General features: G+C 51.0%; 1 protein-coding gene across 1 annotated transcript in view; it reads right to left on the bottom strand.

The window, feature by feature from the left end:
• Window positions 1-371: 371 nt before the first annotated feature.
• LOC114849151 (afadin-like) overlaps window positions 372-14448 on the bottom strand; it is a 47007-nt gene continuing 32930 nt past the window's right edge. Inside the window, 16 exon segments of the mRNA XM_041069400.2 lie at window positions 372-2102; window positions 2187-2271; window positions 5240-5549; window positions 6872-7006; window positions 9690-9869; window positions 9982-10196; window positions 10280-10530; window positions 10611-10998; window positions 11000-11007; window positions 11194-11318; window positions 11414-11611; window positions 11772-11863; window positions 12009-12209; window positions 12774-12892; window positions 13894-13967; window positions 14043-14108. Of these exon segments, the coding sequence (XP_040925334.2) occupies window positions 1946-2102; window positions 2187-2271; window positions 5240-5549; window positions 6872-7006; window positions 9690-9869; window positions 9982-10196; window positions 10280-10530; window positions 10611-10998; window positions 11000-11007; window positions 11194-11318; window positions 11414-11611; window positions 11772-11863; window positions 12009-12209; window positions 12774-12892; window positions 13894-13967; window positions 14043-14108 (2604 nt within the window). The 3' untranslated portion in view covers window positions 372-1945.

Below are 14448 nucleotides of genomic sequence, written 5' to 3'. Positions count from 1 at the left end.
AACACTAGAAAAGGCAGCTGCTGCCATGAAGACGCCAAGGTCGAACAGCAGTTTATAGCGCAGACGTTCGTCACATTAATTTTGGAAATGATTTTCTAGTTTTGTACGGAATAAAGGTTTCTGTGAGGAGAAACTGCGACCCGAACGCTCGGCCATCGTGGTACAGCTTTACACCATTTCAGAATAGACCCTGTACGACACAAACGGTGATGACGTAGAAATCACAGCAACTATCTGAGCCCTGTTTAAGGGTGGCGTCAGCATGATTTAAAACACACATGGCTTCACTCTGACGTCCACGTACATACAGTAGTAAAATGCTGACAGTGACAACACAGTAAACAGTAACACACCACACGTCCAGCCGAGACTGTTGAAAAATCTGTGTTTATTAATGATTTACAAAAGGCTAAACATGAAACCATTTCAATGACTCAGTTCATTTGGGGGCGGAGGACAAAGGCGACGCAGCTGTAGTGTTTTTACAGGTCAGTTATTCTAACAGCGTCTCATCTCGTGGTGTAGAATCTGTTTTAGTGGAGGCTCCTGGAGAGAGAAAATAAATCCACACACAAGCTGGTCACTCAAACGAACCGCAGAGAAACACGTGAAGTATCACTATTCAGATTTTATTTGTTAACTGGGAGACACTGGGTTTGAAGTGTCTTCCTTTTCTACAACAGCAGAGGTGGTGAAGGTGATTACGTAAATTGTGTGTATACATATATTTATATAGTCACAATTCTGTCACCTTAACTTCAGTCCTTTTAACTACACCTGGTGCAAAACCCAACAGCTTCTCTTGAACACAAAAAGCAACAGATTACCACAGTATGAGAGGTCCCAAATAGAATCCACTTCTTAAACAGCTTCCGATAGATTAGATAGATAGAATATTAAAAACAAGGTTTTGTGCAAGTATGATTTTTTTTTCCACAAGGTTTGAAATAAATATTCTTCAAGCAAAGGAGCAAGGATTTAAAGTAGTGTTAACTTTGTGTTTAAATTCTGAAACCAACCAACAATCACACCAAGTTAAAGAAGTGTTCTGGGCTTGAATTTAGGTTCTAATCACTCCAGTTAACTTCATACAACCAAGCAAAAGGATGATGAAGACAGTAAAGTTGCGTCAGACTAGGGCCAAACACCAAAAACAAATCAACCCACTGACGGCGAGGAGCAGCAGAAAACCCAGCTTTGGCCGAAACCCCCGTCACCAAAGTTCTGTTAAATCACATTAGTTCTGCAGTTTGGAGTCTGGCGTGTTTCTACAGTAGTAAATAAGTGAGACAGTTGTGGACCTGAATATTTACAGTAATGTTGTGCACTTAAAGATCCTCCTCCTGACTGTACGGCGCCGCCAGAGGAATCATTCTAAAACATCACAAGAAAAACAAAAATCAAAAATCCCATGCTTCCTTGCTACAGAATGAAATAACAGTGTCTCCACTCACTGAGTCATTAAAAAAACAACAAAATAAAAAGAGAGAGATTGGTCTGGAGCTCAGCTTTGAGCGTCTGAGTGGAAAGAAAAATACAAACAAAAAGCATAAAACACCATAAAATCCACATTTGTGTTTCTGCGAGCTTTTTAAAAAAAATGAAGGTGAAAATAAACCTCTCTCCTTCCCTCGCCCCAAGAACCATTTTACAAACAAAAATAGACCCCCTCTGTTGTGATTCTCAAATTGTCACTTGATATAATTAGACCTTTTTTACAGTGCTTTATCGTTACATATCTCTGACAACAGATCATTAAACAAACGCTTCTGTTGCAACGATAACGCGAGGGCAAAAGTGAACAGTCCAGTTACTCAATGGTTAAAATAAAAAAAATGAAGGGGAAAAGAACAATAAAGGAGGAGGCGGTCAGCGCTGCCGGCTCCGGACCCAGATCCGCCCCTGGGGCACCTCAACGCTCCTGTTACGGGGGCTCAAGCCGGGTCTACTGCTTGGTGTTGAGCTCGTTCTCCAGCTCCATGAGTTTGCGAGAAGCTTTGACCTTGTTGGAAACCTCCTTCCCCTGAGAGAAGAGACGCTGGCGCTCCTTGAAGGTCAGACTCTCCGGAGCGCCGCTGGGGATCGAGTTCTCCTGCTCCTGACTGCAAGACACAAGGCAGCGAGAGCTACAGCGTCACTCGCCACGACACGAGAGGCCCGAGAACTGAACCCAGGACCCGACTTACTTCTTCGTCCATTTGTCTCTCGGGTCCTTGTAGATTTCTCCTGATCCTACAACTCCTGTTGAGTTTCCAGTGTACGAGTTAAATCCTGTTGGAGGTTCAGGGAACCACAGACAGAGCAGTAAAACACAGTCAGCATTGTTCAGACGCAGCGTGTGATGCAGGAAAACATGAGACCGCAGCTGCTGGGTGACGGCTGACGAGGCCCTGGCGCTTCAACCTTGACCTACTGGTCAGAGTTACGGTCGAGGCTTTCACAACTACTGTGCTTAAACACACAGAAACTTGGCAAAAGCTACACTTTTAGTCTGAGGTCTGTCCCGAGGCCGCGATCGCCGGCACACAGCAGCTTCGAGCTTCATTTCCCACAGACCGAGAAAGGAAAGCAGCGAGCTCTGGAGAAGCGTTAGGCAGAAACTGGAACCATTAATCTAGAGCAGCGAGCAGAGAAAAGAGAGAGCATTAAAACAAGAGGCCAAGGCCATTCAAGCAGTAGAACGGCCTGTGGACGTGTCTGTGGGGCCTGAGGTCGGGATCTTCATCAAACATGTCGCATCTTCACTGATGATGCGTCTTACATAATTTGTGTTGAGTGTGTGTGAGAAACACACTGGGTTTAATCAAAATCAGTGGCCTCGACATGAAGAGGGAGATCCCGACCTTTGACCCCAGAGAAGATGTTAATCACTGGGCTCATGTGTCGGTGTCGTTCCAAACCACAGCAGCGTTGAGGTTTAAAGGAGATGCGGGTGAACCAGTTATTAACCAATTAGCTGAGCAGGTTCTTGTTTCAGTCAGCGTGTCGCTCCGTATGGAGGCAAGAATGTGTGGAGAGGCTGACGTCAGGAGCTACGTGTGTTTATGTTGAGTAAAAACCTGCAGACACCTTTCATGGCTCTGGGTTCAGACAGTGAATTCTGCTGACGCAGCAGGTTCTGACCAGGATCAACTCAGGACTTAGACATGAAACGCTGAGTGTTGACTCTACTTGTGGTTGGTTCTATGAATGAGTGCAGATGAAAGGTGGGGCTGGTGCAGTTCAGACGCAGACACAGCGACAGCGTGAGCCCCTCCAGCTGGCAGCTCCAGGCCTTTTCTCAGGGCGAGATCTGACACTGGACTGGGACGGGAACAAAGGAACCGCAGGGAACGAGCCTCGTTCAAGGCCAGTGTCGTTCCTGTGCAGAAGTTACACGTCGGCAGAGGAAGAACATCCTTCAGAATGACACAGAACAGTGTGTCAGACTGTGAAGGCTTCCGGGTCCAGCGTTTGTGCTAGTGGAGCTGCCAGCTGGTCAAATAACACTTGAAAACACGCTCGGATCCGTGGCGTTAGAGGAGCCAGAAGCTCAGGTGCCGTTCGTCACCTGAGCCTGACGCAAAGCCTTGTGGGAGCTGTAGTAAAGGTTTAGTCAAGCGCAGCGTTAGACAGCGACAGCAGACACACACACGGGACGGCCATGAGCTGACAGACGGACACAAGCAAAGGTCGGAAAGAGTGGAGGAGGAAGCGAAACGTGGATGAGGGAGCGGCTGGAAGCTGCGCACAGGCAGGAAAAAGCAATAGACATCAAGCCGGTTACTGAGTGGAGCTGCCGTCAGCCAGCTGATGGTGTGAGTGAGTGCGTGGGTGGGTGGGTGGGTGGGGCGACATGCAGATGTGCTTCTGGAGGGGGTGGGGTGGGCGGGGCGGGGGTCACGTGTTAGTGTGGGGGTGTTCCTCTGTCCTTTTCCTGAGTCGTGAGCAGCGCGAGGTGGAGGAGCTGACGCTGAGGATGCAGCGTTTACACTCAAAGCTGCGTTTGTCTGTGGATGCTCAAACGGCGGAAAGGTCCACGGGCAGCGACCCAGCTCCGACTCTGATTCACTAGAAGCTAGTGTTTTACTCATTTCCTTGCGAGGACCAGTAGTAATCACATAGTGACACAGAACAGGAGCATTTAATCTGAGCGAAAACTGGAAGGAACTCAACCTGACCTTAATCCAACAGTCATATGGACTTTAAAAAGCAGTCACATTTGTGACCTTTGCTTTGAGGAGCCTGAGGTCTGAGTCAGAGAAGTCCTCAGGTGGAATGAACCCCTGAAGTCTTTACAACGCACAGACAAAGGAAGCCTTTCTGTCGCACGGCTGCATGTTTGTTCATGAAATGGGGGCTTTTTAATCAGGTGACTGATGACGTGTGCGAAGCCAAATGACTCTTCCCTTTGAAGCCAACACCGCGAAGCAGAGCCACGGGCAGGAAGGGGGCCGGCAGGCAGCAGGCAGGCAGGCAGGCAGCTGACGGCTGGCCTCACCCGCCCCCGGTCCCAAGCAGCAACCAACCACACACAAGGAGGCGGCGGGCGACAACACCAACAGTACTATGATCGGCTCTGATGGGTCTCAGTCTGCAGCGAAAAGGGGTGGCGTGATTATCGATTGCTTTTTCTGTTCGCTAGTGCTGATCGAGGAGGGAGGGGGTGATTGGAGGAGGATGAGGAGGAGGGGAAAATAATTACTGAGGACAGGAGCGTCCCAACAAATCAACACGGGGAAAAATACAGAACAAATACTGATTCACTGAAGAGGAGCGAGGGAAACGTTCACACATAAAATAACCAACGTGAAGGTGATGGTCGACAACAAGTAAATCGGGACAAACATGTAGAGGAGGAATGAGACGGCAGAACACGCGTCTACTGGAAACGAGGGCACGAGAAACAGTAGCACTAGTGGGTATAAATGAAAAGATGAGCGAGTGAGAGGGAGGGAGGGAGGACGAGCTGTGGAGGGCGCCGCTGAGCCTGACTCCTCTCTCCTCTCTGCGCGTCTACCTTTAAAGCCTCCTGGGGGCACGGAGCTGGGTTTGGCAGGAAGGGGGGGGCCTGTACTGTTGGAGTTGTTGACTGGCGGCTGGAACGAGCCAGACAGGAAGATGCCGTCAGAAAGAGGGCGGGGCTTGCGCGCAGTGGGCGGCGGCTGGCGCCGGTGGTCGGGCGAGGCGGAGGCCGGGAGGTCGCCGTACGACTTCCGGGTCGCCGACAGCTTCCCCTGACCCGACCGGCCGCCGCCACCGCTTCCTGCTCTGGTGGCTTCCTTGCCTTCCTCCTCGTCTTCCTCATCGCCCGCGTAGGAGACAAACTTGGCGGTGTAGAGCGTGTCGGGCGAGGCCACCTGGGTTTTGAGGTAGGAGGTGTTTCTCTGTGGCGGGGGCGGGGGGGTGTTAGTAGGGCTGTAGGGGGTGGGGGGTTGGTAATCCCTGGGCAGCGGGGGCCGATACAGACCGGCCGGCTCGTCAGGCGTCAGCAGCTTTCTCTCAGCCTCATCGTGCTGCCGGCGCCGCTCGGCCTCCAGGCGAGCGTAGTACTCCTCCTCCTGCCTCCTCTGGTTGGATGGAGGGGACAACCTGTTAGTATACTCTGCTCCCATTGGCTGACAGCTCACTAACGGACACCAACTCACCAACAGCTACGGCTACACCTACGAGACTGGGACTATTACATAGAAATGGCCAAATTCTTTCCAGTTCCAAATAGAAAAATCCCCTTTAACACGTTTGAACACTGCACTGACTAGAAAACCAAACACTTCCTGCTTCCTCTCATTGTACGTCGGACCCTGTTGACTGAGTGTAAACACCAAAACCAACTAATCTAAGCAGGTTCCTGTTCTAGAGCTAGACCCCCCTGTGAACCTGGGCCCCTTCCCTTATGCATGTGTCTGTGTGACGCTCTGTGGGCAGGACTTCCACCTCCACCCGTCTCCAGTGGCTTCAGGGCAAGATCTGGGACGCGACACGCTTGAATCTACATCTACTCGAGGCTCGCGCTTAGATTTCGGGGTTTGGAGCCCGACCAGCTGCTGCGGGTCGTTTGTGGTCAATGTCGACATCTTGGTCCGTTTGACGTCCGCCGGGGGGCGACTGTGGTCACGCTCTCATGTGTCCTCACCCTGATCACTGAGGCTGAATCCAAACTGATCTGATGTTGGAATCTGGAGAAACTGGGAGGGATTAGTGGGTGTGTGGCTGTGGATGAGCATGGATGACTGGGAGGCGGGTGTGCACGTCTGTGTGTGATGAGGTGGATGTAGAGCATGTGGTCTCGGGTGGAGGACGGGCGGCATTCCCTAAACGCAGCTTCTGCAGCGATGCTGGATGAAGATGATAACAAAAATAATACAGGAAAACCAAAACCCTGCTTCCCCAAATAACTGAAACAACTCAACTCCCTGACACACACCGACAACAACGACGACAGCAACACGATGGAGTCCCATGCTTCAGGTGGGGGGGGGCACATAACATGACACGGGGGGTGAACGGGATGAGGACATGCAGCTGGACACACAACAGCGCTCACTTAAACACTGAGACCAAACATTACGGCTCCTTAAACTACTGCTGTTCATTTAAACGCTTCACGGCCTCTGCCCTGGTTTTACTGCATGTAAGTCTATTACTGAACAGAGATCCACTGAAACACAAGAACTTGACTTTAGACACAAACAGTAGGTTACTAGTAGCCAATGCTAAACGTGAGCAACAGGAGTGTTGATGCTTAAAATGCTTCAGTAATATTTAAATACAAGGTAAATGCATCTTAAATAAGTGATAATAAGGTCATTTAAGGCTCATCTCTTAGCTGGTGGATGACGTAGCTATGAATCCAGTATCTTTCAGAGATTTCAGGGCGACAGACACCGACCTTCTCCTCAGCCTCTCGTCGGACGCGCTCCTCTTCCCTCCACCTCCTCTCCTCCTCCTGCTTCGCCCGCTCCTCCGCCTCCCGCTTGCGAATCTCCTCCAGCTGCTGCTTGCGGCGGCGCTCCTCGTCCTGCAACTGGTCGCACACAAAGAGGCACGCGTGCAGAGCGACACGCCGGAGGCGCGCGTGGAGAAGCACACACGCAGAGAAGCAAAGGTTAGTTCCTCGTCGCGTCGCACACAAGCCCCAAAACAGCTCCACCGCCACTGCTGCAACACTGGATAGCGTGAGGTCGTTGGATTCGCCCACCAGGACCGCGCTGGAGGGGAGGAGCAGTGTGCACTGCAAACACAGCACGAGCAGGCGCGCACGCACGCACACACGCAGCTGAACATGCGACAACAACATGCGACAGAACAAGGCAGACACAGGGACCGCCCTCCGTCAGCTACTTCAGGTTCACCTGATTTGGACTGGCTGGTCGGCGTGCCGCTGAGCAAGAGGAGGCAAATCAAGCGTCCTTGAAGTAACTGCACGCTGAACGGGCTGTTCTGATGAGAACCCCAGCACGAAGCCCACGAAACACGGCGACACACACAACAAACAGCGTCTCCGGTCCGACGGCAGCTAAAGGGTCAGTTCAACCAAATCACAAAAGCACGTTCTCATCGCTGGAGCTTCCTTCAACACGTCCACGTATGGATCGGATCATAAACTGCTTATGTTCTCAACAGCCACTCGGTTTCCTATTGGTGCTTGATTTTTACCATTTTATTTTGCTGATAAATCATTTAAATCATTTTATAATTACTTGTGTTTTATTTAAGTTAAGTTTATTATAGTGTACTATAGTGTTCTATCCATATTTATCTGTATTTGTGCTGTAGTTTGTTTTGTTATTACCTTTATTAGTTTGTTGCTTTTTATTGACAATTTTACTTCAAACAATATGTTTTGTGTCACCTTTTAATATTTTTATGATGTCATGGTCTGTCCAGATTTCTAATCCTGACACCCCAGAAGTCATAAAACCAAGATGACCTGCACGTCCGAACTATACACCCGTTTTTGTTCCTTGCAATTGTAGTTTAACAGACCCTTTAAAACAACATAAGGAGCTGAGCTGGTCACGGACGGATGGACAGTAACACCATGGTGTCAGCGCTGGGGGCTCACAGGATCTCATGCATGGATCTTGACCCGGACGCCCCCGTGATGCAGCCATGCGGGTTCCACCTCAGTATTCACTCAAAACGCGACCGTCAACCTGCAACGGCTGTGAGATTCTAAAGGATAGCAAGCAGCCGCTTCACTCCCAGCAGCTGGTTTGAGTGGACAAAGAGGTGGACAACATGTGCAGCCAAACGCCATTAAGCATCCCAGCAAGCCCCGCCCCCAAGCCAAAGGCCCGCCCCCAGTGACAATGACAACAGCTGGCCAGATGGGTGGGGAGAGACACACAGGAAACATGGGCAGGTGGCAGCCCACACAGAACAGAGTGATGTAAGGGCTGTGAGGGGAGGAGGGGGACAGGAAACTCGTCATTAACAGGAAAAACATACCAAGTCTAGAACAGAGATAGCTGGGACAGCAGTCTGCTGCTGAAGAGGAAGAAGAGAATAAAGAGTGAGAGGAGGAGGGGAGACAGGGAGCAGGAGGAAGAAGGTGAGGAGGACAGCAAATCAATTAGCAAAAGGGGGGGGGGGTGACCGAGGAGTGACGTAGAAATAAGGGAGGGAGAGGACAAACAGTAAAGCACCACTGACCTGACCTCACTATTAGAAAACACCCTGATCACTGAGAGTTCACACATGAAGGGGAATCTGTCAGTGGCAACTTTTAGTATTTAGGGGTGGAGCTAAAGCGTCATTTCTATTTCCCCTTTTGCATCATGTTATATCGATTTGCTTTTAGTGTTGCTTTTATTCTAAAGTCTTAATTATAATTATCATGAAGAAAAACTTTTGATTTCTACTCCAGTATATCTAAAGGACTGAACATTTACGAAACGTTGGCGTAAGGACTGCACAACTAACCTAGACCTCCTCTATAGGAGTTATATATAGTGACTCTACTTTACTATAGTAAATATAGACGGACTCTAATGCTGCTGAAGTCCAGGTGAATGTGTCTACATTACAAAAACGTCCTGGCATCTCCGGGTGTAACTGCTTTAATTCTCCCAAACCAAGCGCACCCTCACAGATTCAGCCTCCACCACATCCAGCCACTCACCTGCCTGTCACACAAAAGGTACAATAATAATAGACGTAAAAAGCGTTTGGGGATCTCTTACAGCTCCAGACTTCACTTAAGGCGGAAAATAAGGAAGTGGGATAAAGTAAAGAGCCATCCAACTCCAACCAGTGACATAATCGAGGCTCCTTCTCGTTTCCTTCTTATGCTGCATTAGCATCATACAGATAAGAAAAATGTGAGTTAAGGTCAAAGACAATTATTCTCTTATTGCATTAGTGTAGGAGACTCAAATCTGAGCCCTAGATGTGAATGCAGCATCAACAGCATGGTTGCCTGCTCCCTCCACCCACCATGCCCCCTAGCAGTCAGTCAGGCTGAAGCAGCTCAGCATGGCAAAGCGATGACAGAAGCATGTTGCAGGTGCACATTGCAGGACATTCATAGTTGGAGCGCTGCCGCGGAGGAACCCCCAGCTGCTTCTCACTCATTTCCTGTGGCTCTGGACTCCTCTATAGGAGCTGATGGGGATCATTTAGTGACTCGGCTTTTATTCCGTCTACTGGGCTTCTCCTCCTCCTGTCTCAGCGCCCCCCTCCCTCCACCCCAGCAGCCGTCTCACCTTGGCTCTCCTCTCCGCCTCCAGCCTCTGCATCATTATTATGGTGTCCATGTCTTCGTCGTCCTCCTCCTCCTCGTCTTCGTCGCTCTGCTTGGACTCCTGCAGACGCTTCTGGAACTGCCACTCCAGCATCAGCTTCCTGAGGCGGTCGCTTTCCTCCGCTGTTCGCTCCGGCTTTGCCTGAAAAATAAAGTGTGTTGGCAACAACTTGACTCCTACAACTAATGGTTATGTCTGGGAGCGAGCAGATCCAAACTGCTGAACTGCTCCTTTACATGACCAGCGCACTCACCTGCAGCTCCTGGATCTCCTTGTCCAGCAGGTCCACGATGTGAAGCTGCTGCTGCTTCTCGGCCTTCTCGCGTGCGTCCCTCTTCCAGGGGTCTGGGGACAGACTGTCGCTGGACGTCAGCTCCTCTTTACTAATGGTGATGTACTGCAGGTCTCGCCTCTCGATGGTCCGCGGCTGCTGCTGTGGTAGGAGCTCCCTGATCACAGTGTCCATGCCTGTGATTACATCACACTTTGTTTTAGCAAAGTGTTACAAGTTAGATGTCCTGAGATACGCTAAAGCGCTAGTGATGCGTTACCGGCAGGACCGCCCGGGGTGGAGGCACTAGCTGGTGGGGGTCCCGTCGACCGCGGCAGGCTGGCCAGTTTCTCTGGTCTGGATGGGGGCGGCTGTGGCTGAGGCTGTGGGGGGAGGTAGGACTGCGGTGCCATGGGGGGCAGGTGGTGAGGGGGGGGCATGACGCCTCCATTGTTGTGAGGTTGGACGGGCATGACGGGGTTGGCCCGGATCTGGCCCAGCTTCCTCTCCTGCTCTCTCCTCTTCCTCTCCCTGGGAAACCAGCAACATCAACCATCACCCGATCAATTACTGGGTCGCATAAAACACTAATACTAGAGCGTGAAGCGTACCTCTCCTCCTCCAACCGAGCTTTCTCCTTCTCGTACCAGCGCTGCTGCTCCTCTCGCTTCTTGCGGTCGGCCGCCTGCTGGGCCGTGATGGGCGTCACGGCGGCGGGAGGCGGCGGCAGCGGCAGGTCGGGCTGTGGGTCGTAGGCGTCGGGGTAGGCGGCGGGTGGAGGCGGCGGCGGAGGCGGCAGGTCGGAGCGGGAGGGCTGAGCCGTGTGCGGCGGCACAGAGTGGGGGGTGTTGGGCGTCTTCCATCGGCCCGGACCCGTCTTCTGGTTCTGGGTCTTGTTGGAGGAGGAGGAGGAGGCGGAGAAGTTGAGGTGCTCTTGGCTCGACGTGGACGACTCCAGCGAGGAGGAGACCTGCGGCTGAGGAGCCCAGTGGTCGAGTCCTCCTACTACTGCAGACACAGTATACACAGTGTCAGATGAGCACAGATTCAAATAAAAACATACGACGTACAAGATTATTGTATTTGAGCGACAGTTCTTTAAAAACAGCGTTGGAGACACGTCAGTAGAGCCACAGTGACGTCTGTTTCTGCCCCAGGCTGCTCATCAGGGCAGTCCTAACAGTATTTGGCTACCTCCTTGTGGACCTCGCTGGGTACTCCATGTCCCGGTGCTGGTAGTCCATTTCACGGTGCTGGTACTCCATGTCCCGGTGCTGGTAGTCCTGCTGGTAGTGAGGCTGCATGCGCTCATCTGGCCGCTTCACATGAGGACAAGGAATTAGACAAAATGAGAGGGATTTTTGTCCAAAGCGCTTTTTCTAGACACACATACGCCGTCGGGTGCAGCGCGTACCTGCATGCTGTTGCTGAGGATGTTGTCGATCCCAGGGAGGTGTTCTCTGTCCTCCACACCCTGCCAGTGCTGTGGAGGCCCCTGCCCCGGGGCCAGGACCCGATCCTGGCTCTTGGATGCAGGAATAGTGAAGTACTCCCTGGAGTAGGTCTGGGTGGGGATTGGATAGGCTTCAGGGCGCGGCGGAGAGGGCTCGTCCTAAAACAGAAACCCAGACATCACAATCGCTATGTGACACATTTAAACAGACGATTTCCCATCTGTGGTACAAATATCGAGCGTCCTCGAGGAGTCCTGTCACTCTAGTGTCACATAGTCAGCGCCAACATTCCTCATCCATGACGCTGCAGTTACTCACGTCTGCACAAAGGTTTCCAGTGGACACAGAGGTGATCTTAGTTCCAGGTCCTCCGGGGTAAACTGCTTTGCCTGCAGGACTCTGGCCTTGATCTGAGGATGAGGAGGGAATCATTTCAGTGTAGTTAAACACAAAGACGACTCAATAATAAAAGAGGAGTTGGGACATAACATGTGCCTCAGTCCAACACTGGCTTGTTTGTCCCAGAGTGATGGGAAGTGGAGGCTCTGAACTTACTGGCTACGTTGGGACTGGAGCGGTGGTCGGCTCGGTTCTTCAGGAGCCGATCTTCACCGCTCATCTTCTTTGGTTCAGGGTAGGAGTCCCATCCCGCCGGTGGGATCTCCGGAGAGCCGTTCTGCACAGAGTTGCTGTACAGCTCGAAGCCCTCGCTCTTTGGTCGCATCTTCCCGTTCTTCTCACGGCCTCTGTCTGACGCTGCCATGTGGAGGATTAGATGATTACTATTTGTTTCTGCTGTTTAAACCGTTATAATCACGAGAGCAGCTGCTTCAGTCCCTGCTGGGCTACATCCACAGTCTGCTCTGGTAAACACACTGTGGCCGAGGGAATTTCAAAGAAACACCCCTTTAGCATCATCTGGCACTGACAGACTTCCTTCATGAATCTGGGGTCACATTCCAGCAGACAAAGACCAGCCCAGAGCCAGACATGCACAGGAACACACGGAGCTCTGGCCTCAAACACTCTTTGGAGCCTTTGAGTCTGCAAACAACAACGGCCAATGTCTGGAAAAGTCTGCTTCTCGTCCGTCATCCACAACACCAGCGTCTTGACAGCCGCTAATAGAGGAACTAACAATGAGTCCATTCATTACAGTGAATGGAAAATCTGTTTCTTTAAATGGTTTGACAGGAGCTGAATTATGTTGCACCTAAAACTGGACATGTAGCGAAAGGGCTGCACATATTAACTATATCAACTGTACACACTGTGTGTGTGTGTGTGTGTGTGTGTGTGTGTGTGTGTGTGTGTGTGTACCTCTGGGCATCATGGGACTGGGCTGGTTGAGGAGCGTGGCCAGTCCATGGTAAATGGCTCCCTGCTTGGCGACCTCCAGAGTCACGACTGAGCCCGTCCTCGTCATCAGCTCCGCTGCCCTGAACGCGGGGAGAGTGAGGGTGATGTCAGACACACGCTTGGTACAAATATATATGTATAAATAAGAGAATGTAGTAAACGCGTGAGAAGGTGGTTGATTCCAGAATAACCACGTTCATCCACTGAACAGAGTTTAACACCTTGATGCGACTGATACGATAATGTGTTTATCCTCTTTTATTTAAGTTTATTAGAGAGTTGAAGATTAATCTCTAGTTCCAGCAGGAAGAACAGACTCAAAACAGCAGCAAACTGTTTCCAAGCGTCAACGCTACAAAACATTTATTATCAAGCAGGAAAGCCAGGGATTATATGAGCCTCTGCCAGGAAGTCACTTCAGTCTAATTTAAATGCAATCCCACACACACACACACACGCGCGCGCACACACACACACACACGCGCACACACGCGCCTGTAATTTTGTGTAATAGCCACATGTGCACTGGCCAATCCTATAAATGTGCGAGGGCCAGATTGGACTAATGAGGCGTGTGTTCCACAGGCTCCAGCTCTGGGAATGTCACATCCACCTGACGATGAGCAAACCCACTCATTTCTGTCTACACACCTTTCACACACGCTCATGTCACTGCGACTGTGGCTCCTGACGCTCCAACCTGCTGCTTGTGCACAGAAGCAATTAAAAGCAATTATCCTAAATCCGGCTCTATCTGAGCTGACACCCAGCGAGCGCTTCAACAGCAGTGAACAACAGGCCCGGACACGCCGAGCCAGAGGAACCGGCGGGTCGCCCTGAGCGGGAGGGGCCGCCAGCACCACTGCTGATCCCACAACACGCTGGAGACTCTCTTTACGAGGACAACTGGGAAACCTCAAAACGTCTGAACCCGAGGCTTCCAGGATGCGGCCGACCCACTGTCACCTCCCCAGCATTTACTGCTTCAGCTCAGCCGAGCGCTGGGGGTGGACGGATCCTAACTAGCATGGACGGACTTTTACTGCATCTGAACGGGTCCGGCATGAAGTCGTTGCGTTACCTCTCCTGTGATAAACCGACCAGACTGCGTCCGTCCACACTCAGCAGCTGGTCGCCTGCAGCCAGGCGGCCGTCCTGTACAAACACACAGGCAACAGTCAGTTGTTTTACTTCGCTGCTTTGTGCCAAGGTCCCAGTGTTGACACGCACCATGTCGGCGGCTCCTCCTTTGACGACTGACTTGATGTAAATGCCGAGCTTCTCCTGTCCAGCGCCCTGCAGAGAGACCACAAGACACATCAATAAACAACTCATTCAAATCATTACAGCAACACAAAACATTCTTCACTGTGCGTTCATGTCACTGTAGCTCATCACATTATGTCACATGGTTTATTTTTCAAGCGGCTCGTTTATTATTAAATGTGTGTCATTTACATGTGGACCAACAACGTGACCGGCTTTATAGCAGATGGGTTGAAGGTTGAAGGCAGATGATCCTGAACCTAAGAGTTTATTTGCTTCCTGGGCACAAACCCAACAACTGTCCCTCACAAGGTTTCAGCAGCAAAATTTGAATGTGATTTGAATGTTGACTCTTCTGGACACAGGAGCT

The sequence above is a fragment of the Betta splendens genome, chromosome 24 (assembly GCF_900634795.4).
Source record: "Betta splendens chromosome 24, fBetSpl5.4, whole genome shotgun sequence".
Lineage (NCBI taxonomy): Eukaryota > Metazoa > Chordata > Actinopteri > Anabantiformes > Osphronemidae > Betta > Betta splendens.
The sequence above is the reverse complement of the archived record's forward strand: the minus strand, read 5'-3'. Positions and strand labels throughout refer to the sequence as shown.